At 35.6% G+C, this 25,832-nt stretch overlaps 1 protein-coding gene across 3 annotated transcripts; it reads left to right on the top strand.

The window, feature by feature from the left end:
- The first annotated feature begins 567 nt into the window (after positions 1-567).
- Positions 568-25,135, top strand: LOC126828294 (uncharacterized). Of its 3 annotated transcripts, XM_050557985.2 has the most exons (15): positions 569-783; positions 1,483-1,555; positions 4,686-5,204; positions 8,181-8,270; positions 8,883-8,990; positions 10,290-10,374; positions 10,642-10,757; positions 11,089-11,175; positions 12,401-12,457; positions 14,292-14,374; positions 15,282-15,361; positions 20,783-20,986; positions 23,031-23,197; positions 23,522-23,568; positions 24,509-25,134. In XM_050557985.2, exons 3-15 carry the CDS (start codon positions 5,085-5,087, stop codon positions 24,576-24,578), a joined length of 1,314 nt encoding a protein of 437 aa, XP_050413942.1. In that variant the 5' UTR covers positions 569-783; positions 1,483-1,555; positions 4,686-5,084; the 3' UTR covers positions 24,579-25,134. The 3 variants fall into 3 exon arrangements, with proteins under 3 accessions (XP_050413944.1, XP_050413942.1, XP_050413943.1); XM_050557987.2 differs by lacking the exon at positions 12,401-12,457 and having other exon boundaries at positions 568-783; positions 24,509-25,135; XM_050557986.2 differs by lacking the exon at positions 1,483-1,555.
- Positions 25,136-25,832: the final 697 nt, after the last annotated feature.

The following is a 25,832-nucleotide window of genomic DNA, read 5'->3' as shown; positions in this document are numbered from 1 at the left end:
ACAGCAAACATCATCCATAGTAATTAATGATACATATTTATACAGCAAACATCACTCCGTTGTAACCACTGATACATATTTATACAGGAAACATCACTCCATTGTAACCACTGATACATTATTATACAGCGAACATCAACCCATTGTAACTAATATATATTTTTTTACTGAGAACATTGTCCCTTTGCAACTAATGATAGGGAGTGGGGGGGATTAACGCACACTTTTGATCATAAGATCTTTTATTTGTTTATATTCCCATGTCAAGGAGTAGGTCACCTATTTAATGTCCGGTTGCCCCCCCCACGCACACACAGACTGCTGAAGACCCCTTCAGGCAAGGAAATCATTGAAGTAAAATTGATCCATATGTTATACCCGAAATGACCTAGTAGGCGTCCAGTGGACGTTAACACACATACCCCCCACCACCACTACCACCGCAACCGCCGCCCCCACACACTCTCTCCCCCCTCCCCCCTCTCTCTCTCTTTTTCTCTCTCACTGTGTAACTAATGATATAAGTTCAGAGCACCACTAAACCCGGATTGCTACTTTAAACAAGAAGTGAATAAGAGTGATAAGCGTCTTATATTGAAGATTAATAATAAGCAATATGTTATTATAGTATTATCAGATTATTACATGTAATACTGTTCTACGATTTCTTCTACAGTTTCTGTATAGTTGATTCACATTCTGACCATGGAGGTTAGGTAGCTCCTGTTATGTATTTAGAGGACTTTATAGCTGTCGATATCATTTAGTTTGACAGAAAACAAGGTTGGTAGAATATTGTAAAGCATAATATACTAATTATTTTGCCTATCTGTGTCGGAATATTATTCTTGTAGTTAATGAGTGTAAGGTCGGTGATTTTGTGGCCCGACCATTATGTAGTGGTGGGTATCGTGTATGAAGCAGGATATCGTTATTCTTTCCCGAATACTGTGTTACTGGGCCCAATGTGGGCCCAATGTGGATTGTGTATAGTAATAAATCTGTGCAACCAATAAGCTTCGGGTTTACCCTGACATTTGGTGCATTCTTATGTTTTGTTTCCGTATAATTTTACTGTGCAGTGGCTTTTAGCTCATTACATGGATTATAATGTATAGCCTGTATTTAGTAGTATGCATCTTCTTTGGACAACATAGAAAGTGGGAGGGTAGAATTTTTCCCGGACAGCGGCAGCTTTACCCACTTTTCTTTGAACTAGAACGGTCGAGCAATACCTTACTTAGGTACACTGCTTAGTAATACACTGGATGTCCGATGGTCCCATGTGATTGTCGGGATTTGAGCAGTCAAAAATTCTTGTCATGATTATTACTAAAAATAGGTTATTCACCTGGCTTGAATACACTATGATATATACCTGTATGTAAACTATAATATAATGACGTTTGGTATATGTATACAATAAAAGCAATATATCTACATTGTTCATATTAAGATATACTTTTATACTGTGTACATTAGGTCAAGAGGATTTATAATCAGTTTTACTTTCATCTCACGTCTATTCGTGAGTGGATAATAAATTCATTTTTATGTAAGTACAATTTTATTTTATTAATGTAAATAGATAAAGTCATGATTGTCAATAATAAAACTACTTGGATTGATAATGATAATATCTGTATTTTTTTCACATTTGAAATGAAATGGGGTTTAACGTCCCACATTTCTGGACCGACTGGGCCAGTGAAGACGGGCATGCGCCATACAGCGTGCTCGGGGGACATTTTGCTCGGGCAGTGGCGCTATGGTCATCTCTTATGTCGAATTGCAACTGTCAAGAGTTCATTTAAGTGTACGCCAATGTGTACACGGGACCTCTTTTATTCGCCCCATCCAAACGACTAGACAATGGAAAATTCCCGAGGAACTTTCTAGGCCAAACTTAACATGAACCTGGTTAGCGAGCCAGCGTTCTAATTCATTGAGCAACCGCGGCTTATCAACAGCAATACTTCCATCTCATAATAATTTCTTTCTTTTTGTTAATTGCTATCGGCTTATAATATCAATCTCGTTCGTTTAAATCAGATTACTATAATCAATAAAATCAATTCCAAACTAGAACTGCATGAAAGCAGTACTGGCGTGTGTCGATGACATGTGTCAACATTTATTCCAAGTTCCATTAACAGCTAACACCCTGCCCATGCATTGAATATAATTAAAGTTTTACATAGAAATTTTTCACGAAATTTTAACTAAGATAAAATTCAAATTTTAGTTATTTGATTGGATAATATTAGATTGATTTTAGTGCTTAGTCAATCAAAATTGAAGTATCAACTAAAATTAGGATTTTTTCTTTACTTAGGATTTTGAGAAACAGTGTCCAGGTTGGTGTTTAGTCAAAATCAACACTATTTGATTTGATATCAGTGATCGAATGAAAGGTCATTTCACATTGGCAACACGTTACTGAACAATCTGACAGTTACTGAGTTAGCAGTCAAAACAATAGTCCAAAGAGCTGTCGCCAGAGCAAAATTTTCCCTATAGCACACTGCATGGTCATTTGAAACAGACGATGGGGTGTGGAATCATTAATCGCTCAACAGAGTTATGTTCAAGATCAAGCTTGTCGATCACCAGTCGCTAATGGCCGTGCATGTGATAGGTGTATGCCTTCCCAACCTTGAAGATTTATTCCAATTTCCACCAACAACAATCACCCTGCGCATGCAAAGAATATAATTTAAGTTTTCATAGAATTGTCCTCAAATTTTCAAATGGCCTGGTTTGAGTATAGTCAAAATCAACACTATTTTTTTTGATATCAGTGCTCGAATGAAAGGTTATTTCACATTGGCAACACGTTAAAGAACCATTTGACAGTTGGCAGTCAAATCAAATGCCCATATCGCTGCCGCCAGGGCGAAATTTTTCCCTTAGGCCTATAGCCTACCGTTATAGCACACTGCGTGGACAAAAGTCGATGAGTCTCTCCCCCCTCTCTCCCTCTCTCTCTCTCTCTCCTATTAAAAGTTGAAAACAAATTGTCGGTGTAAAGCGGCGTTTACACGATACAACTCATCAGACAAATTTGTATGGGTAGGATCAGTTATATTCTCATCCGACCAACTGGTGCACCAACCAAATTGCGTTATATTAGTCAACGTCATACGATGGTATGACGTCATATTTGACTTGGCAACCAGAAAGATGTCGTCTTCTGTCGTTTCAAGTAGCCTACTCAGACGTACTCTTAAAATGGATCTAAACCTATCCGCGACTGAATTAGAATATCTAATAACTCGGTATAGAAAGCATGGATTTTGTGGAATCCGCGGCAGCAAAACTACACGACGACGGAGATGAGAAGTGTCGCCTTAGGGTCTATTGTTGCCATTTTATTCAGTTTACTAAGAAGGGACAAATTTTATTTTGCCATACAAGGATAAAACCGTTGTATCGTGTAAATAGTCGTCCAATATGTTGCATCCGACGGTTGTATGGATTGATTGTATCGTGTAAACGCCGCTTAAGCGATAGAAGACGACGTCTTTTCTGGTTGCCAAGTCAGATATGACGTCAGTTGGTCGGATGAGAATAGAACTAGGGGCATCCGGTGGCTGTATGGATTGGTCGTATCGTGTAAACGCGGCTGTACCATTTGGTGCGGTTAGTCGGGGGTTCGAATCACAGCGAGGTCAAACTCGAATTTGCTTCTCTTTAACCGAGAAAGTACCATGATCCGCTATTTGTGAGTAATTGTACCGGTTTTTTTTTTATATAGGCCTACGGCTACGTCGAAACCTTCAATCAATTACTGATTGTTTATATCGAGGTTTTCAGATATTATTGTTTATCAATTGCAAAAATAGCTCAGTGATTAAGTAGGCCTATGTACCATCGGGTCTCATGGAGGTGAAACTCGATTTTTTTTTCTCTTTCTCTTAATAAATAGTGAACCATGTTTTTATTTTTTTTTTACACTGGTTGAAACCTTCAATTAACCTATTCACCGAGAAATCAATGTTATTGAATAATAGTGTAGAAATTCAAAGTTATCAAATAAAGTACGTATTTATCGATGGTTTTGTAGATCAGTCGTTTCACGGTTAGTACGTTAGACTGGCGTTCAACACGCATAGAATTTGTCCAAATAATCCAAAAATGAAAACCCAACGAAGATCCATTGAGAAATGACCGAGATTTGGGCAATTTTTGTACTATCCGTAAAACTATTCCGATATTTATACTAATAAATAGGTTCGCGGAGGCCAACAAACTTTACGATTTCAGAATATTTGCACCATGCACAGTTTCGGCTGCAACTTCTGACTAAAAAATCCCGAAAGAGAATAAAAAGTGTTACGAAAACAATACGTGTTTCGTGCAGAGAAAGTATCAAAACACGTAATTAGCCGCAATCAATCAGTTCTCAAATCAATCAAATTCAAGGAACAAAAGGTCATAATCCATTAAATATCCGCCTTAAAAAAAAGCTTGACAAGAATGGCGTTACGAATCGATTTGGGTTCATGGAAAGGTTTCTCTAATATATTTTCTTCTTCACGAAATCGTAATCTTTTTATACCATTGATTGCTCAATCGATAGTGGGATCATGACAATATTGTAATACACAGTTCTGAATGAACAGTATTGACGGATTACTGATATCACATATTAGTGTATTATAATTCCACATTTATATTTTCAGAAGCAGTGGTGTAGTGCAGATATAGGCTACAGTCCACACATGAACGGAGCTGTACACGACGTTTTCCTTAAACAAACTTATAACAAACTGTAGGGTATGCCATTCCAGTACAAGTCAATTTATGTGAAGTGATTGACAAAATGTGATATAAATAACTTTTAAATCAGTGGCTTATTTACATAACTGAAAAACAACATGTGATTTCGTAGTATATAAATTTGCATAACTGGATTTTTAGTGGTTTGTGAAAGGTGATTTGGTGTCCATCATTATATGATTAGCCAATGAAGATTTCGTTGAAAACGTGATTAAAGTGATTAATAGAAAAGGGATTGACAAAACAGTGATGGAGGAAAGGTGATTAGGAAATCAAAAGATTGCTCTGTACAAAATTTAAAAATGGCAGATTTGTTGGATGATGAAACTTGGGACTTTAGTTCCATAGAAGATTTAAATCAAGAAGCGACTTTATGTCTACGGTCCGCCATGGTTTATGAAAGAAGAAAGCGATGGCAAAAGGTGGGAATGAAGTTCTTTGATCAGATAATTGCATATACAGGTTTCAAATACTGGAATTCTATCATATTTTCAGTCATGTAGGGGGGCCTTAACCACAGACGTTGGTACATATTGCCACTTGAGATAGTGCCCTTTAAGACGACTTGATATTAGTAATAAGTCATAATGATTAGTCTAGTTAATGTCTGAAAGTTACCTGTATTAACAACTTTCTTTAATCAGCCATCCCAAAATAATTAAAAATGTTATATAAATATTGGTCACTGTATCACTGGATGATAAAATGAATAGAATCTTTATGTTTGGCTAATAACTGCAAAAGGTTTGTTAAAGGAAAGATATGGCGGGTGGGGTGGTTGGGAGTCAATGACAATTAATCTGTGAACCATGCTCTGATCTTTAATTTAAATAAAACGTAGATTTAAGACTTCCATGGTGTTGCCAAATTTCTGGTTCTTTTTTAAACAGTCAAACCAGTACTCTTCACATCTACCTAGTATATGCTTTATGATGTATTTTGGTTTGAACCTTGTTAGACAACTTATTCCTACCATTTACATGCAGTGAATTAACGAGCATTTTATTATAAAACCATACAAAAAATATATAAAGACATGTATAATGGTTATTACCCACGACAATAAATAAATAATAATCGTGTTTATAGGTCAATAATAACTGGATACATGTATACACAGATACATCATAAATTGTTAAAGAAGAAATATTGATAATCCTAATAAATAGGTGTAAAGAATGTGGGTAATTAGGTCAATAGGTGACACACCGACGTGTTTTATTTGTATAAAAGATTAACAATATTATTGTGAAAGGTCAAATCAAAATCAAGAATCTGGAAAACAAAAAGTGAAAACACTACTTTGTGGTATTTACATTAACATACAGTTTTATACAAATTATTTTAAATACTCATTTTGAAGTTATGTTTTTTTTTGTTTTAACAGTATTTTGACATGAGTTTTCCTTTGGTGTATAGTAACCTAACCTAATAATATTTATGTAAAATGAATGTTTGGGGTATAACTGTCTTTGATTATACACATAATAGATCAGTTAACTTTTTAACATATTAATGATGAACTGAAAAATAAATATCATTATCTGTATAGTAAGAAATTCATAAAATTCATGTACGCGTTTCCGTCGGCGAAAAAGTTGGAATAATGCAATTGCAAATATAATGGGACCGCAAGTTTCTTGATGGGCAACTTTTTTCGCGTGAGGTGTGTGAATGTGGAGGTTTACATTCTGTAATTTCTGACGTACAAACACGGGTTCCCTTCCACTAAGTTAATGAACCGCCTTGTTTCTGCAAATTCAGCTTGCAAATGGCAGATTATGTGGATATGGTGCTCTTATAAAAAGGCAGTGACTGAACGGTAACAATGACCGAGGTCAAATGCAGTGTTGAAGTAAATAGTTATGACGTACTGTAACACTAGTGTAACTAGTTTCCAAACTTTTGACCTCAAATAAAGTGTGAAGCCAAAAAGGGAGATAATTACCGCTTTATTTTCATTCAACTGTGGATAAAATTACAAGGTAAAGTCTCCAGAGAACACTAGTGTTACTGGAATCAAATTCAAACATGGCTTCCGCTTATCCTGCTTCGATAATTTCTTGGTTTATTTCTAAAGAATTGACTCGAACCAATATCCAATTTTGTGTGTTTTGGGACTTTTGATAATGAATAAAGATATTTGACGACAAAATAACAACACGTTATGACCAGCGGTTACCAGGCAAGATACGCCCACATTTTGCAAGAGATGGATAGAGAACAAGCTAAAATATCGATTTTTCGTACAATCAAGGTCCATAATGCAGGAAATTATGGTCTGAAATGTGCGAATATCGACATGGACTGAGATATTTGGGATATAAAGATATATTTTGAAGTTTCATCAAAATCAGATAAAAATTGTGACTACTAAAGAGCCCACAACCTTGATATTACATACTTTTTACAATATTTGCGTACAAGGAGCGGCCATTTTGTCAAGCAGTTTCGGTCTGATTTTGTCAGCTGCCCCCCCCCCCCGCCTAACTTTCGGGCAATCTAACTTTTCGGGCAGACGGGTCAAGTGAAAAAAAAAGTATTTCATCTAGTTGGCAAAATAAAGTGCCCCAAATCTAATGAAACACAAATTTGACTTTTCTTTTAATTGAATACCACGAATTTGTACTGAATTGACTATGGATTAAAACATTTTGTCTGGAGTCAATCTACTTTGTGCGACATTTTCGGGCATCGATTATTATTTGTGAATGCAGCTGCAACAGTCTGAATGAATGACTGGAATTCAGGTCGGCATTTGGTGGGATTTCGGTTACAAAACTATTGGACAACTTTGGAGTTGCTTAACTCACGGGCTAGAATAGCGGCGGTTACATTTTCAAAATTTTCTCCGGGAGGGCGAGGTCCCATACCCCGCGACAATTGTTTGTTTATTTGAGCTTCGAGTCAGCCACCTAAGGTAGGCTATATTGGACCACATTGAAGTTTTTGTATTCAAGGGCTGGAATAACAGGGAAACGCTCGGTAGTTAAATTTTCAAAATTTTCTTCCGAGAGTCCCGTTTCCGCGAACTGTAAACGATTGATTGGTTGATTGGAATTCGACGAATCAGCCACCTAAATTAATCTTATTACTATTATTAGACTACTTTAAGTTGCTGTGTATTCACGAGGGGGGGGGGGGAGCTTTTCGAGTTCTGTCCTTCTAACAATCATCCGGTCGATTAACCCCAATTCATTTGTATCAAATTGAGATGTTCCTGTGATCTTAGAGGCCACTTCGTATAATGATGTAATACAGATTCTGTCATTTTCTAAGCTAAAAAAAAACACTATTCACTATTATGATTTGATGATTTTTCTTTTTTGGTATAATAAGCGAGGTCTGGTATATTAAATTTATGATTGATTTTCACGTGTATTTTTTTTAAATCTCAGGCCATAGACTGTTATGAGAAGCTTCTGTGGTTGGTGGATTTAAAACACTTACCTAGTAATTATGAAGCACCACCATCATACGATATGTTGGTAAGATTTTATAGTCTATAATTCCAGTAATTAATTGAAACTTTCAATTCTCCATTAATTCCATTGGTACTTTCAATTTTAATTGATACTTTCAATTTTTCATTGATACTTTCAATTTTTCCTTTATACTTTTTATTGTTATGTCAACCCTTTTTTATATATATTGCGGGTTTTTTGGGGGTTTTTTTTTTTGGGGGGGGGGGGGGTCGTTGCAATTCAATAAATGGATTAAAAAATGGTACTGAATAAATGCTATGCTAACCATAATTTTATTGTTGTCGCTTATTATAGTTAAGAATAATTGTAAATCTGAAAAGGTTACTATGTTAATCAGATAGTATCATCAGATAGTATTTAAAGTATATTATTTTATACTTTTTATTGTTATGTCAACCCTTTTTTATATATATTGCGGTTTTTTTGGGGTTTTTTCTTTTTTTTTTGGGGGGGGGGGGTCGTTGCAATTCAATAAATGGATTAAAAAATGGTACTGAATAAATGCTATGCTAACCATAATTTTATTGTTGTCGCTTAATATAGTTAAGAATAATTGTAAATCTGAAAAGGTAACTATGTTAATCAGATAGTATTTAAAGTATATTATTTTTTTAGCTATATGAACTGTATAATCATCTAGGGGTAGCTTATCAACATATGGGACGACATAAGAAGGCAATGACACAATATACCAAAGCATTTGAAATAGTTTCAATACCAAAGGTATGTATTCCGTTAATTAGCTTAAGATATTAATAAGATATTAATTTTCACCTTAGGTGATTAGATTTTTTGTTCATTTTCGACCGTAACTTTTGGCATGCACACCGATTTAAGGAATGCTTTCTCGCCAAACTTGTTTTAATTGAATACCGCTCATCTTAAGAGAAATTTACAGTTTAATTGTAAAACCGTGCAAAATCATTTTTTCCCACCAAACGTCCACTTTATTGACTAGATTCCTCGATACAAACTTTCACTTAAGGCCCGGTCCCACTGCACTTACGGATGCAAAGAGGATGTAAAACGGGGAAAAAACGTGCCCTCCGTTTGAAAACGCCATGCATCCGTTGTGTACGCGTTGCATACGTGTTTCATACGCTCTATCCATCGAGCATCCGTTCTTTTTGAGCTGCACAAAACTTTTATGACGGATGCACTTTCTGCCGTGTACGATGTAAATGCGCGACATATACGAGCACCAAACGTTCCATGTCCGTTATCATCCGTTAAACGTCCACTGTATTCTCTCTGCATCCTCTGGGCATCCTCGCAACTCACATCCGCTCCAGCTGAAAACGGAAAGAGGGAGGAAAGATAAGGTACATGGAGCGTCTATACATCGTTAGTAGCACGGAAAGGATGTAAGCGTATGCATCTCGTATATAAAGTTTTCAAAACGGACAAAGCGTTTGTATCTGGGATGTATCTGGTATATTGAAGGATGTCTGGAGTTTGCCTAACCCCTTCGGAGCTGTCATCCACTCCCATGCGCTTTCATCCGCTAGGCTTCCGATGAACATCCATTTAACATACCCGCTACATACTTCCCACGTTTTTCTTTTCCGTTCTGTTTTCGCAAATTTTCGTCAATTTTGTCCATTTCTGGAGCGGATGAAAACGGATGGAGCCATCTCCGAAAGTTTGCTCGTCCGCTGTGTCCTTTTTGCATACGTTTTGTGTCAATCGGCCACAGGGACCGGGCCTTTATGAGTTTACGCGTACTTTTCACGCGTGTCGCATGCTTGGCAGAATATTCATTCTAGTATTGTGTAAAACAGGTTCTGTTGAAATTTTTGATATCTGGCAAACTTGATACGCAATATCAATACAAACATTATATTTTGTATACTATACACCCCCGTCACACCTGTCTTTAAATTATTAAAGGACTACTGCTGTTGTTTCAGATTTTTAGAAATATTTTTATTAAATATGTCATTTCGCCGTATATGGTTTAAATTAACAGCGAATAACATATTTAAGAAGTGTTATTTCTTATTTGTCTCATTATTTTGTTAGAATGGTTGTCTAGCTGGTTGTGTAACTAATTGTTGTTTAATGACACCTATTATGACAAGAAGAGCCTTTGCTTATACTAAAATAGGTAAGAATATATACATTTTTCATTTAAACTGTTATATTGTAAAACTGTTTTAGTAACATCTAAAGATACTATGTTCGCAGAAAATCCCTTTGTATCTATGTATAAGTTGGCCTTAAGTTTTCAAGAGCTCCCCCCCCCCCCCAAAAAAAAAAAAAAAAAAAAATTCCAGGCCAAACAGACTTAAGAAATGTTGACTTTTGAGCATCATCGATTACTGCAGTAACCTATTTGTTTTTTTTATTAATTTTATTAATGTGATATTTACAGGAAATGTAGCCAGTGCATTAAAAGATGCAGAAAAAGCTGTAGTTTTAGACAGTAAAAACCCCGATGTTTATTGCATACGGGCACTTGTTAGAGGTTCCCGTGACGAAGAGAACATGGTAAGTCACACAAGAGACTGAATGGCATGATTTATCCTTGCATCGGTCAGAGTTAATTCCCTTTTATTTATTTTTTGGATATGCTGTTTTAGATCTTTAGTGCCCAACTCACTGGAATTCTCAGTAGTGTATGACTCAAAGCGTGCATTGTTGAATGCTTTCACTTCTCTCGAATTTTCCATTCCCAGGACTTTGATCAAGTTCCGCTGTCAGAAGATATAAATATATCTCTGACAGCTAATATGAAAATCCAAAATGAACAAAGTTACGAATCTGTCATTTATATTCTCTTACAGGTAGATTATAATGACTTCCATTTAATATATTTCAGGCGTTAAAGGACATAGACATGGCTTTAAAGATAAACCCTAAAAGTGTTTGTGCTTTAATGATAAAAAGTGCTATAACAAGACCACTGGTAAGTCTTTTATTATCTGTTCATGTTTTCAGGTCGAATTTTCTGTAATCTTTGTCATATATTTCGTTATTTATTTTATTAATTTGTCAATTTTTTTATAAACGTTTATATCGTAGCAACAATTTGTCACAAATACATAACGTATCGTCCTCCTATCACGATATCACATATGCGTTCATGTGATAAACGTATTCACAGAGGCTTAAGTATTTTTATGCGCCCACAATAAAGGTGGATATATTGTTGTAACCATGCTCGATGTCAACGTTTTTGTGGACCCTGTTGGAAGGATATTTCATTTAAATTTTATTAGCTGTTTAACTGTCGTTGTACGGGTAGAGCCCTGTGACGCGTATTCTGAAACCGGAAGTGGTATATCTTCGAAACCTGAAGTGGTGGTGCAAAGCCATTAGAACAATGTCACGCCTCAGCTCGATTTACGATTATACCCAAAATTTTAGCCTTGGGATAGCCTACGCCAACTCAGAACCGTTAGCATTTCTGTCGCGGTAGTCGATGGTCGACTTGGTTATACAGAGTGTAATGTTTTGGGTGTTGTTAGTTAGAAAATACCGCAAGAATAATTATATCACAGAGCCTGGAGAATAAAGTTTATTAATATTGTAGTCCTGGGTGTTTTTTTTACATCTTGTTGGATTTACGTGAAACATCGTTTCGCACTTATTCCAATTTTGTATTGTATTTTCTGTACAACTGCCATTTTCTAGAAAGAAGCTTTCCAAGAAATGTATCAATTTACTACAGAAATTTCGGTAAACGTAGATTAAAAGCACTTATATAAGGAAATCTTCTCCTTCTTCTTCTTTTTCTTCTTCGTGATCAACATGCGTACTTCTGTCATATTATCTATTATGTGTTTCCATGTTCTTTATTTAATTAACATCAAATGGTTAATGTATTTGTACTGTCTGGGGGAATCATCGACGACTTTATTAAGAAACGATGGTTTTCCTCGAATGTTATCAATGGTGTAATTTAACTGTATATTTGTATTGCATGTTATATTGTTTATGTATTCGTTGTTCTCATCCATACCCCATCCTTCACTTTCAACAAATAACAACACATCTAACACATACTTCACAACGAACGAGCAAGTCGTCCTTTTCCGAGAATGGGTGATGATCCCTTATTTCTTTGATCGAAGAAAATACAGGTTGTAAATTATATGTAACTTTCATTTTTCAAATCATAATCACTGCAGCTACCGTATGCATTACTTGGATTGAATACAGACAGCCAAGATATATTTCACATTCAGGTAATCAATAGGATATAGATAGAATAGACATAGATTTACATATTATGAACGGCATGCAATAGAATATAGAAATACATGGCCGGATTAAGGGTTTTGTTTTATAGTATAGATATAATATAGTTGTTTTTAGTTATATTGCAAAAATCGATTTACAGCAGAACTCAATAAAGCCATGTTAATGTCTTAGTTCGGATTCTATTAGTCTAAGCCCATCAAAGTTATTAAGATAAGATATTGCTATATACTGTATGACAATTGTTCATTAATACTGGGAGGTACGATAGCTCTGTGAATAAGGCGCATGTTAACTAACCAGCCCTCTCTGGTCTAGGTAACATTTCCCTCATCATAGCATGCAACACACCTTCATTAGCCCGTTGGAGAAACTCAGAAAGTGGGGCTTTAAAGTTACAATTTCATATTTTTAAGTTATATTTTTAAAATGTATTAAATTAAGCCCTAAAATAGATGGTATCTATAAACAGCCCTACCTTGTTAAAGAATAATCCTATTAATCATATATAATTCACTATTGCCAGTTGAGAAATTGGCAAATATATCATTTTCAACTTCAAATTCAAACGTTTGAAGATAGCTATTCCATGGTGGGAATAGGAAAACAAGGGAGGTAATTGAGAGGTAATTGTGTTAATATTTCCGGTGTTATGATTTTTTAAGTGTGAGAATGAGACCTATGATCGCATAATAGTGAGTTGACAACCTATTGAGCAAAAGACATAGAAATAATTATGTTTTGACTTTCTTAGAAAATATGAAATTGTAACTTTAAGACACATTTTATTTCAATTAGTGATTAGTTACTCAACAATGTGTATACAAATTAAAGTTTTGTTTCGGAAAATTCAGCGGAAGTCGGTCTGTTTACTTAATTTTTTTTGGTTTTGTCTTTCCGTGTCGACACAAGAACATAGAAATCGATATCTCAAAATGAACTATCTAAAATTGTAATCTAGACACAGACATATAATTTTTACTGTTTAACTTAGTTTCCTATCGTACGTTGTCGGTCGATGCACACATGAGTCGAATTTTGTGTGACAATGGGCTTTTTCTTTGCGTGCGTGTGTGTGTGTGTGTGTGTGTGTGTGTGTGGGGGTACTCATCTTTTCTTGTTGTTCTTGTTCTTTTCCTTGGGGACGAAGCTCGAGAAGACAAACCAAGGCTCCGCTAATTCAAGTATAATTGACTAGATACATGTTTGTTTCTTGCTCAAATGGGAATCGATTGACGTCAGAATTCGGGGATGGCCGCAATTGCGTCGTACTTGTAATATGGTTCAGCAAAAATAAATGTTACAGTCAATTTTGAATTAATTTTGAATCCATAGAGTAGAAATTTCTTAGTTTATTCAATAACAAAAATAATTTAACTTTGCATGTTCTCTTTAAAATTGTACTAACCCTTAATATTTGAATATTTATTTTCGAGCATGAATTGTTGATTTTCTTAATTAAATCAGTTTATCATTCATTATATAAAAATATCATTTTTTTATTCGGTAAATTCATCTTTTTTTTTCATATGTTATCTCTATGTATCAGTATATTCTATGTCATTATTCTTTATGAATAACAGGATTTATTTAGCTGTTATGATTCATATACAACACAATCTGAATAAAATACAGATCTAAGGTCGCGTCAGAGGTCATACGAGCTCGTATGATCCCTTAATGCAGCCTTCGACTACAACCTGTCAAATCTTCATGTAGTGGAGGCCATTGAAAGTATAAAAAACGAAACGAAATATAGATCTGTTTTTAATCAGATTGAATATTTATATTTTATTTATTAAATGTGAAACATCTCTTTAGGCAGAGAAAATGAACCCATCAACGCAGAATTTTAATTCAGTCACAAGTTTTCATCATCCATCTATTTTAGAATTCTTTGATAGGTGAGTGGCTTTCACTTATTTTACATGTTCCCAATGTTCTTAACTGTCGTCATTCATGTCCGCCCCTTAGTTGTTTTAACACATGTATTTTTTTGATAAATATGCGATACAAAGCCTTTCGAAGACTTGGGGGGGGGGGGGGCGGACTCAGCTTTTGAACAGTGTGTGGTGTGAGATGTTGTGTTTCGGATACAGATACGGTGGGAGGGGATTCCGAAATTTCGAAGGCTCGGAAAAACTGACACAATCGATTAGGGTTTAATAATTACCAGGTTATCAGTCTGAGACCTTCACCTTTATAGGAGCTATCTCCACTATAATTTATAGCACTTAATGGGACTATGGAGTGGCGATGGCTCAGTGAGTAAGACGTCTCGCTAACCGGGAGATCTCTGGTTCGCTCCTGAGTGTTGGTCGACAAAGTTCATCGGAATTAGAATTAGAATTCAGTGTAGGTCCATTTCAGTCAAAATTGTTGTTGTTATCTTGCAGGGAAAATATGAGATCCAAATATTCAATACAACACAATGGCATTTTAAAACCAGTACACGATGCCGTGTATTCTATGGGCTTGATGATTTCGAGTGCCATTTGTACTGAACAAAGAAAAATACCCCAAAAGAACATTGCGGAAGTAATTAAAAATGGCTGATTTATAAACGGCAAAATCGTAATAAAAACCCGTGTAGAATGGACTAAGCAGGCGCAAACCACTGCCCTTCAATTTGGGCTGTTCGAGTGTAATTACAATAAAAATTTAAAAATTGAATGTAAATAATTTTATATACGTGCATATGATATTAATATGTGCATGTAGACAAATTCTAGTCTATTTTAAGATTCCAAAGAATAGAACTATACGCCATTCTAAAATTTAATAAATATGTTTAACCGATGTTCAATTTAGGTTTTTCTTTACACTGAGTGTTCCTCATACGATAACAGAAGTTAATTTAAGACCAGTTCGATCAACTAGACGACAATTAGGTGAGTTCAAGCTATTGAGTTATTGTGTGTGGTTGATCATGACTATTGTGTTGTGTAATTTTATATCTTGATAACGGTTAGGTTTAAATATTAAGGCCAACTACAGATTTGATCAACGGTCACAGGAGGTAAACAGGGCTAGAGCTAACCCTACCCCTAAACCTAGCTAAAACCTTATCCTAACCAACAATCTCACCAACAATCACGTATCCTAGGCCTGTTTACATCGACCATGACGAAATCTGCATTTGGTTCTAATTTTTAGTCGTTACCTTTGATAACGTCAATTATAGTCATCACCCAACAATATGTATAGGATATTAATCTATCCGAGGTTGATATGATAAGAGAACACGCGGGCGAAGACATGGAGTATGGATAACGGATTTAAATATGCCGACAAGTACGCCGTCTATTTCGGTCCTGAGTGTTACAAACTGTACCATAACAATTTTTAATTGTCAAAAGAATAAAAATTTATTTCATTGCTTTTTGTATTATTTCGATCATCTACGTCATCAGCGGTTGATATGAGCCGAATATATCGACCTGAGATGACGTCATTAGCGGTTGATATGAAATTTCATCCTGTCATGACGTCATCAGCGGTTGATATGAATCGAATATGTCAACCTTTGATGACGTCATGACAGGTTGTTATGAGATATGACTGCTATGGACATCAAAGAAAAAACTACCGCCAGTTGTATATCTTGATCTAACGACCATTGATGGATTTCAAGTTAATGAAATCGGGGTTTATTTAATTCAACCAATCATACTCAAACCCTACATACAATATATAGAATCACGTTTTGGTTTTAACGTTATCACAAATGGCCACAAAACAATGGTCTGTATATCAAACAGGCGACTTTATTGGCCAATAAGTTTTTAACGCCGACATTAAAGACATTATGTCAGATGTCAATGTTGTAAAACATAAAATAAAATTCAATGTAATTTAAATAATATGACTTTAATGAGATTGGGAAATATATATTTGCCGCGATATCTCTCTCCTGATTCTCATCTAGTCAAATTCATCGGAAACATTTCTCTGCGATATTATTCTTCGTAGCGTATGCCGTTCCAGCGTGGTTTCTTCTTGTAAGTGATGCAGAGAGGTGAGCCTGGCACGGAACAGCGTCTAGTTGTTCGGATGGGACAAAAACCGAGGCCCCGTGTACACGTTAGCGTGGGCACACAATTTCCCTCATAGCACACAGTATGGCGTTTGTCAGTCTTCATTACCCCGGTTGGTGCAGAAAAGTAGGACGTTAAACCCTATTTCATTCATTCAGCGTGTGTCGCAAATTATCTGATATACATTTGGAATACGAATATCTTTTATATACATAAAAATAATACAAAGTATGCTAGATTTTAAGGTGTGTCCTCACTGTGCCCACTTTTGATTAATCCAATTAAGGTCTAATTAGGATTAGTGGATTAAGCGGATTAGGATTAGGTGTTATAGGTAATTAGATGGAAAAAAACCCCAAATATTTTATGTAATTTTTTTTTTATTTTTCGATGTTTTATATATATTTAATAAAAATATAACATACATGGATATATCATACATCACATTAGCACTTTATAATTTAATGAAAATATAACAATTTTCGATGTTTTATATATAAAATATTTAATAAAAATATAACATACATGGATATATCATACATCACATTAGCACTTTATAATTTAATGAAAATATAACAATTTTCGATGTTTTATATATAAAATATGTAATAAAAATATAACATACATGGATATATCATACATCACATTAGCACTTTATAATTTAATGAAAATATAACAATTTTCGATGTTTTATATATAAAATATGTAATAAAAGTATAACATACATGGGTATATCATACATCACACAAAAACAAGATAAACAATGAAAATTTACAATGTAGTTAAACGGGCTACGCCATCGGCATACTGGAATACAGTCTTTATACCGTTCTGAAGATCTGTTTTCAGAGTTTGGAGTCGGGTTTCTAGTTGCCTGTACTTTCTTCTCTTAGGCCGTAATTTTCCGTTGGCACCTAACTGGAGAATGGTTACTTCGGAGTAAGCTTGTTCATTCTTAAAAAAAGCCACCAACTTAAAAATATTTGGGTGAGGGGTGGCAATAATGGATGTTATCTTGGAATGCCATCCTTCAACATGGTTCGTTGTGCGTGGACCTTCAGTGTGGAAATGGTTCCACATCATTCTGCCATGCTGCCCCTCCACCTAGAACTCAGTTACGTAATCTGCAAATTGCAACACTCTGGCATCTTGGAGTGGTGCATCATCAAGGGCATGCAGCCATACATCTTCAACCTGCTGTATTGGAATTAATGGTAATGCTGCTGCTTGCTTGACGATTTTATTGATTTCTGGCACCCGAGAACAATCTGCTTGTAGTCCATATTTCTGCGCATTGCGCCAAATACACTGACCAAAGTGAAAAAAACAACCTTTTAGTTCTGACCTCGGCAACACAGTTCTCACAGCATTTTGCATACTAACTTCGAAATCTGTAAACACATGGCCTGGGTTAAGATTAACATTGACAAGTGCCAATGTTTTGTCTCTAACACATCTGAGGAACTCAACATATGTTGCCTCCTTCTTATCGGGTAATAGTGCATACACCAAAGGGAACATTTTATTGTGTACAAAAGCATGTATAGTGTAGATCTGGGTGAATAAGGTAGGACTCATGCTAAATGTTCCATCACAGTATATAGTGTCTGCATTGGCGAGATGGTAAAGATTTTCTTGTGTGGAAAACACTAGAAGCCTGTTGTCGGCTGCTGCGTGGAGAAGGAAGTCGTCTCCGGATGTGGTCTTGGTGTAAGAATCTGGAAGCTGGATATCGTTGCGGGTCTGAGGAAGTGCTGGGAGGATCTTTGCTCGGGCTCTATACAGGGAAGCACAGCAACTATAGAATGTTGGAATCTCTCTGATCATCTCACCTGAGTCACGGTCAGATCGAAGGGCTGTAAACAAACAAAAAGAAAATATTTATTATACATATTATTATATCATTAATACTCGACCAGACACTCGATTGGTTTGTTACGGAAGAACATGTTCAGTATGCTTTAACGTTGAATCATTTAAATCAACGGCACACAACATTAGAGATAAATACATACCTGATACTTCTTCTTGATAGATGGCACAGACTGGTTTGGTTTCCTCTTGCACCTTGGTTTTCATGGCAACGAGAAATTTGTCGACTGCCACCTTGTGTGGGTTAGCAACATGGTTGTGGTTTCTGGAATATTTGGTAATAAAGCCTTGGTGGGTGTTCAGGGTTGCTGGACAACCTTTTATACAACATCTCCAGTATACTCGTTCTGCCTTCCTATTCTTCACTCGGAATTTGTATTCTTCATGGACTAAGTTTTCTCCACCTTGAGCATTGGGGATGTACTGGATGTTTACTTGAACGTTTGCCATGATGAAATATGACAGACTGACTTCTGTGTGTCCTTATAAAGACCGTGTAATGTGTAGGCTTACTAAACATAATTCATATTATATTCAAGTGTCATTTTTTGAATAAAATTCATCACTTTAACGATTACAGTGAGTTCATCTCACCAATTATAAGACTGAATATTTAGTCACTTTCAATATTTGTTTTTTTCCATCTAATTACCTATAACACCTAATCCTAATCCGCTTAATACACTAATCCTAATTAGACCTTAATTGGATTAATCAAAAGTGGGCACAGTGAGATGTAACCTATTTTAATCTGGTGTGGAAATTTAAAAAAAGATATATAAACGAAACGAGACTGTAATCAAATTTTAATTAGATTCTTACTTTTCAGGCTTGTGTTGAAATATTTAATATAAAATCGAACTGATGTTTGTCAGTGGAAATCAAGAACTTATAAATGCAGTCTGATCAAAATACAGATCTATATTTCGTTTCGCTTTTTTTATTTTTATACTTTTGATATTCTCCATTACATAAAGATTTTACCAGTTGTAGTGGGGGGTTGTGTCAGGGATCATACCAACGACTTTTGTCCCTTTGGCGTCAGATATTTGATTTACTAATCAGCGTTGATGGTTCTATACTGGAATATCCACAGTTCCGTGCCCCGCACGCCAAAAACTCACCGTAACAGACCGTTTCATTGGCTAATCCCTCACATCAACCAGTTCGCGGGTTATAATAACAACTCTTCCCGATCCTAGTGTAGTAAAGACAAGTAAAACGACATTTTGAACAATAAAAAACGAAACGAAATAGGACCTGTGTTTTAATCAGATTGTTATAAATCCAGTACGGCATAACACTGGTGTTCGACGATATATAATACGCGCTTGTCAAGTCCAATATTTTGACATATTTAGCGGCCATACGGCATCATCGCGTGATGTAAATTGTCTTTATAAAAGTTGAACGACCTCAACATAACGTTTACTAATCAAATTGTGTACGTCATTAAATTATTTAAATTGTTTAATACAAATCCCAAATATTAATAGTAAACTTTGGTTTGTCGCTAATTCTTGACAATCAGGAACTCTTTTGATCCAGACCCGTCTTTTCAGCAGTAAATACATAATTCATTAGACCGGTGGATTATGTTTCAGGGCCAGAGACCTGTATATTTTTAGAGTATTGCCTCGACGATTTATAGCAGCCAAAGACCTGTAGATTTTTAGAGTGTTACCTCGACGATTTTTAACAGCCAAAGCCCTTTTATACATACAGATTTTTAGAGCTTTACCTCGACGATTTATAGCAGCCAAAGCCCTTTTATACATATAGATCTTTAGAGCTTTACCTCGACGAATTATAGCAGCCAAACACCTGCCAAAGCCCTTTTATACATATAGATCTTTAGAGCTTTACCTCGACGAATTATAGCAGCCAAACACCTTTTATACATGCAGATTTTGATTTTTAGAGTGTTACCTCGACGATTTAGAACAGCCAAAGCCCTTTTATACATACAGATCTTTAGAGCTTTACCTCGACGATTTATAGCAGCCAAAGCCCCTTTATACATGTAGATCTTTAGAGCTTTACCTCGACGAATTATAGCAGCCAAACACCTATTATACATGCAGATTTTTAAAGTGTTAACTCGACGACTCATAGCATCATAGAGTTTTACGAAATAGACTAAACTTTTCAATGTCCGACAAGGATTATTCTTGATAAAATGACATGCTTACTTTCATTGACGCTTTCACAAACACACACTAGCCTTTTTACTATTAACTATAATCCACTAATGACTGATAATATCTTGTTAGATTCGTTCATTGACATTCATAATTAGCAGACGTTAAGGATAGGCCACCGACACAATTCTTATAAGTGTACCTCATTCTATAACTGCTAATTAGCTCAAAATAAATGTCTTGTTTTTTTTTTGTTCAACAGACATTTCCGAAGAGACAAAGCGACCAAAGACAGCCCAGCCTCGTCTACAAAATCAGACATGTTGTTCTACGTCACCAGAAGAACCATTTAGATGTGGCACCGCCTTCTCATTCCGACAATCGGCATCAGCCACAAGACGGAAGGAATATGGCCAAGCAGTCCGACAGTATATGACCCGACCCAAGACAGCTTCAGATTTTATTGGTAAGGAAATGAAATGAGGTTTAATGTTATGCCCCGACTGGGCTAATGAAAACACGATGTGTTATGAGGGAAATTTTCCCGGACAGCGGCGCTATGGTCTACTCTTGTATTGAATTCCAAATGTCAGAGGATCTTTTACTTGCACGCCAGTGTGTACACGGGACCTCGATTTTTTGTGCCATCCGAACGACCATACGTTGTCCCTTGCCAGACCCGCTGTCCTGCACCACTGATGAACTTTCTCGGCCAACACCGGGATCGAACACGGGACCCTCAGGCTAGTGAACCAACTTCTTACTCACTGAACCATCATGGCTCCTATTGGTCGTCTCTTATATCTAAACGTTTACACTAAAATCTGGACACAAATTCAAATTATATGCTTATCTGGGGTTCGAGCATAACGCATTCCTGACACTTGGCAGTGTTGATTACATTTTAAATGAAAAAAAAATCTGAATTTAAAAATAGAGAAAGTAAAAAAGACAAAAAAACAGACGTTATGTAATTTGAGAATCCAAGCTCAGTTAAAGTTAAATGTGTATTGCAAGAAAGTAATGTGATGTGCACGAAGTCTATAAAAGTCAGTCTGTGATTTACTGAAATCTAAATAAATTCATCAGATATTTTGACAAGGAGTTCACCTTGTATGTAATGCTATAAATAAGGGATTAATAGTGTGTGACATTTTACCCAGTGTTCAGAATTTGAGTATGAACTGAATTCTGGATGACAATAGCCCAGCTGTTAATATTCGCCGGTTTTGACACGAAAATATTAAATGGCGTGCACGTAATAGAATCCCCAAAAGATGTGCCGAAAAACGTTAGTCCGGATACACCCCCCCCCACCCTACCCTCAGGCAAACATATAATTTAAAGTTGGCATATGTTCGTCTGAAAGTAACCCAAGTATTATGTTAAACCCAAATCCATTCGTCACAGTTCAACGTCTGATATTCATACTAAAATGTGCTGAGCTTATTTATAGACAAAATCTCAACCCGGTCGATTATTCTCAGATTGCTGCTTAATATTAATTGATAAATTCAACATAAAACTCATTCTTTCACTGTTAGTGATCTCTATACATTGCCCATTAGTGCTCATGTTCCTGAAGAAACGACTGTGAGTTTTACAACAACTAGCCGTTGCTAGATTAGTCTGAAATTCCCAAAAATTTAAGCTACGTTACCTGTCTTTACCACAGACATGTGATACAAACACATAACGGTATAGATTCGTTTACAGCCGTTAAAAGCGTTTCTTTAGTTGAAAAACTCAAGGAAAACCAAAGAAAATCTGGAAGAACAGAAAAGTAAATTAGAAAAATTTGCAAGCAACTTTGACATTAAACGAACTCGGAACTTTTCAACTCGATTATCACTGCTAGATATTTCAGTTGGAAAGCACGAGACTTGGTATTCGCGATGATATTTTCTATCGAGTTATCTAGGAGTTCTTGAAATTAGTGACGAAAAATGTAGAGTATTACGTAAAGGCATTGATAAAATGTGTGGAGTTAAAGCGAGATCAAACCTTCTCTTGAGGAAGGTATACATTGCCGATTGGTGTTATGTATGCTTCTTGGAGCTATGAATTGTCCATATGTGGCACTATGCATTGTCCACCAGTGCCACGTGTTGCAAATATAATGCCATATACTGTAGTTCCAATTGATCACATCCAGATTGATCAGTTAACGTTACAGATCCGATTGGCTTCGAAAGTCCAAATTTAATTGATATTGGCCCACAAATGTGTTGATGATACAGGGTTGTGCAAACATTATATATCTCTGAAATAAACTAATTGCTGAATACTTACATCATCAAATATTAAAATAGATGTAAATAAGCCTGAAAGCCTATACGGCTGCTCTGGGCTGAAATATTTCAACAAAATTGTATAGCAGTATGTTTATTCTCAAATCTCACCTTTGCCAAATGTGACTATAAGTGCCAAAATTTAATATAAATGTTTTTTCTCAAGTTCTATTCTATATTTATGGCGTTATATAACCTATACTGCTTATGTCTTCGCAGCTTTAATAGAAAAAGAAAGAAAAAAGAAAGCAGAAGCGGCGGCCAAGACCTCAACGACGTCACAGGGCTTTAATTCAAGTGTTGGTAACCGAAAATCATTACCTAATAGTCGTATGTCGTCATCTAAAGCATTTTATATGGAACCACAGGGCAATTATACAATGCCAGTAAGTTATGTGTATACTATTTAAAACCACTATATTCGGTTCTCTTTGTACAAAATGTCACAATTTGACATAGTTTTGACATGAGGCTTCAAACTTAGGGTCTAAAGGTGTTATCAACAAACAACCAAATGCTTTTGAATAGGACAATTTTGTAAAAACAATTGAAAGCTTAATGTTGATTTTTCAATTCATATGTTCCTGTTAAATTATTTTCCCAATATACCAAATCTGTTTTTTTTCTACAGAAATGCTTTTACTGTGTTACTACAAAACGTGTGTATGATGCTTTTAAAATGAATTTATGATAATTGATGATTTTTACAGGTATTTCGACCGATAGATTTAAAAAATTCTTCTAGAATGTACTATAAGTAAGTAATAGGATTTTTTAAAATTAGGAATATACTCACAAACATAATTTTATCGACAATGTTAATCACCGAGAGATCAAAACACCAATTTAGAATTTACAATTGGCTACATTTTGATTGTTTAGTGCTACTGGTTCTGAACACAGATATTCACCAACTTCATACTTCGAGAATAGATCTCTGCTCTAAATGGCCGCCATATATGTTTTATTAAATGGAAGCAGAATAAATACGTAACACAATTCTGGAAGTATACTTGTTGTTTTCGACTAAAATCGTCGATTTAGGGCTTAAAATGTCGATCAACTAGCTTAGTGTTTGTTCTCAAGTGGAGCTTACTGTAGACAGACAGCCTATAAGTTTAGTATGGTGGCTACTTTGTCGATCATCTTGAATTTCTAATAATCCCAAGGATGTAAAGATAATAACAGGCTCTGTATATGACGCGTTTGGCCAATGAGCGGTATCTCTATTATGGGTATGTATAACACAGAGTCCAATAAAAGAAGACCCCCCCCCCCCATTTTACTACTTTTCCGTTATCAATCTGATCCGATATGTTCACTTTACTTGAGAATAGACCTCTTCCCTGAACGGCCACAATTAGTGTACTATTTTGTAACGTAATTCTAATCAGCTTTACATCTGTCTTACACACATAGAAGAAATACACAGAATAACCATTTCTCACAATTATCGAACTAAAACGGCCAATTTAGAAATTAAAATATCTGGTCTCAAGAGGAGCCAATAGAATTGTAGACAGATAACTCTCGTATGTAAATCTAATTGAGTTTATTTAACAGTAATATCGATGCTACTGAAATATATCAATACTTATCCTTTTTCGTCCCACCTGAAAAAAACAGAACAAAACATTTCATCAGTCACAGTTCACTTGGTATAATCAATAATATTAATATTCTGTTTTTACTTACAGGCCATGGAATGGTGATAAATTGCCGGTAGCTGATATACGAAGACTTCAACCCTCTCCAGCATTTTATTAGATAATTTTGTAAATATCATTGTACACACCAGAATACATATAAATAAAATATAAAAAAAAACACAAGCTATTTACAACATAGATTATTGGTTGCACATGATAGAACCCTTGACATTTGGAAAGCAAGAAAAGGTATATGGAAATGCCTGTTGTATATTACTTCTGAATTTTACTTATTTCTGTTATTTGGTCGGGAGGTTTGTTTTAATTGAGACTGCCAAAAAACCATTTCGATTATATTTGTGGATATAAGATAAAATGACGGTCGAACTGAATACTTTATCTCCATGAAATTTTAGTATTTAGAATGCTGTTGTTGTGTTGAACTCTATTTCCCGTTTTGATTAAATATGTTAAAATATACCACATGACACCTATTTTATGTGTATCAACGTCACGCTCTGTCAAAGAAATCGATTTTTTCTTTTACCTTTTTTTTTCGAGACACCTGTGTATAATTGCCAATGTATATAACACTAGAGTTATTTCTAAACTTCACCATGCACGGAACACTGTTATTACCACTGTAAACAGATCTGGATTAGAGAACAATAAAGGAAACCCGCATTTAGTTCCTATTATTTATATCCCTTATATATTTTGCGGACCGGAATATATTTTCTGCTAGTGATTCGATTGGTGAATATTTATGCCTTTAAGATGTGAAAATAACAGATTTAAAATGAATTATGGGGTTTGACGCCCTACTATTCTGAACCGAAACGGTTAATGAAGACGGGCATATGTCATACAGTATGCTATGAGGTAAATTGTGCCCTCACACTGTACTACGGTCTGCTCTTATTTTGAATTCCAACTGCCAAGGGTTCCTTTACACCAACTTCAGGCCATCCGAACGACTAGACACTGTTCCTTGTCAGACCCACCGTCCTGCATTACTGACTGGAGAAACTACGCCGGAAAATATCGAGAGGCGTTCCCGGCCAACACAGGGAGCGAACTCAAGACCTCTAGGTTAGTGAGCCGCGTCTGACTCATTGAGCTACGGCGGTTTTTTTTACATTGAAATGTATGGCAGATAGGTCCTAGTTTATAAGATTGCGTTTCTAGCTAAAGGGCAGTTTGAGAAATAGTTCAGAGCAGGACAAAAAGACATTCATCATTTAATAAATGATTCAGCACAAGATTAATTCACTACTACTTAGATTTCATCATCTAACAATCCAATCTCACAATAGATACATATATTGGTAATTTCTCATCATGTAACTCGATCATCTAGTAGTAACTTTTC

This window comes from Patella vulgata, chromosome 7 (genome assembly GCF_932274485.2).
Source record: "Patella vulgata chromosome 7, xgPatVulg1.2, whole genome shotgun sequence".
NCBI classification, from domain to species: domain Eukaryota; kingdom Metazoa; phylum Mollusca; class Gastropoda; family Patellidae; genus Patella; species Patella vulgata.
This window is presented reverse-complemented; position numbering and strand designations above follow the sequence as displayed.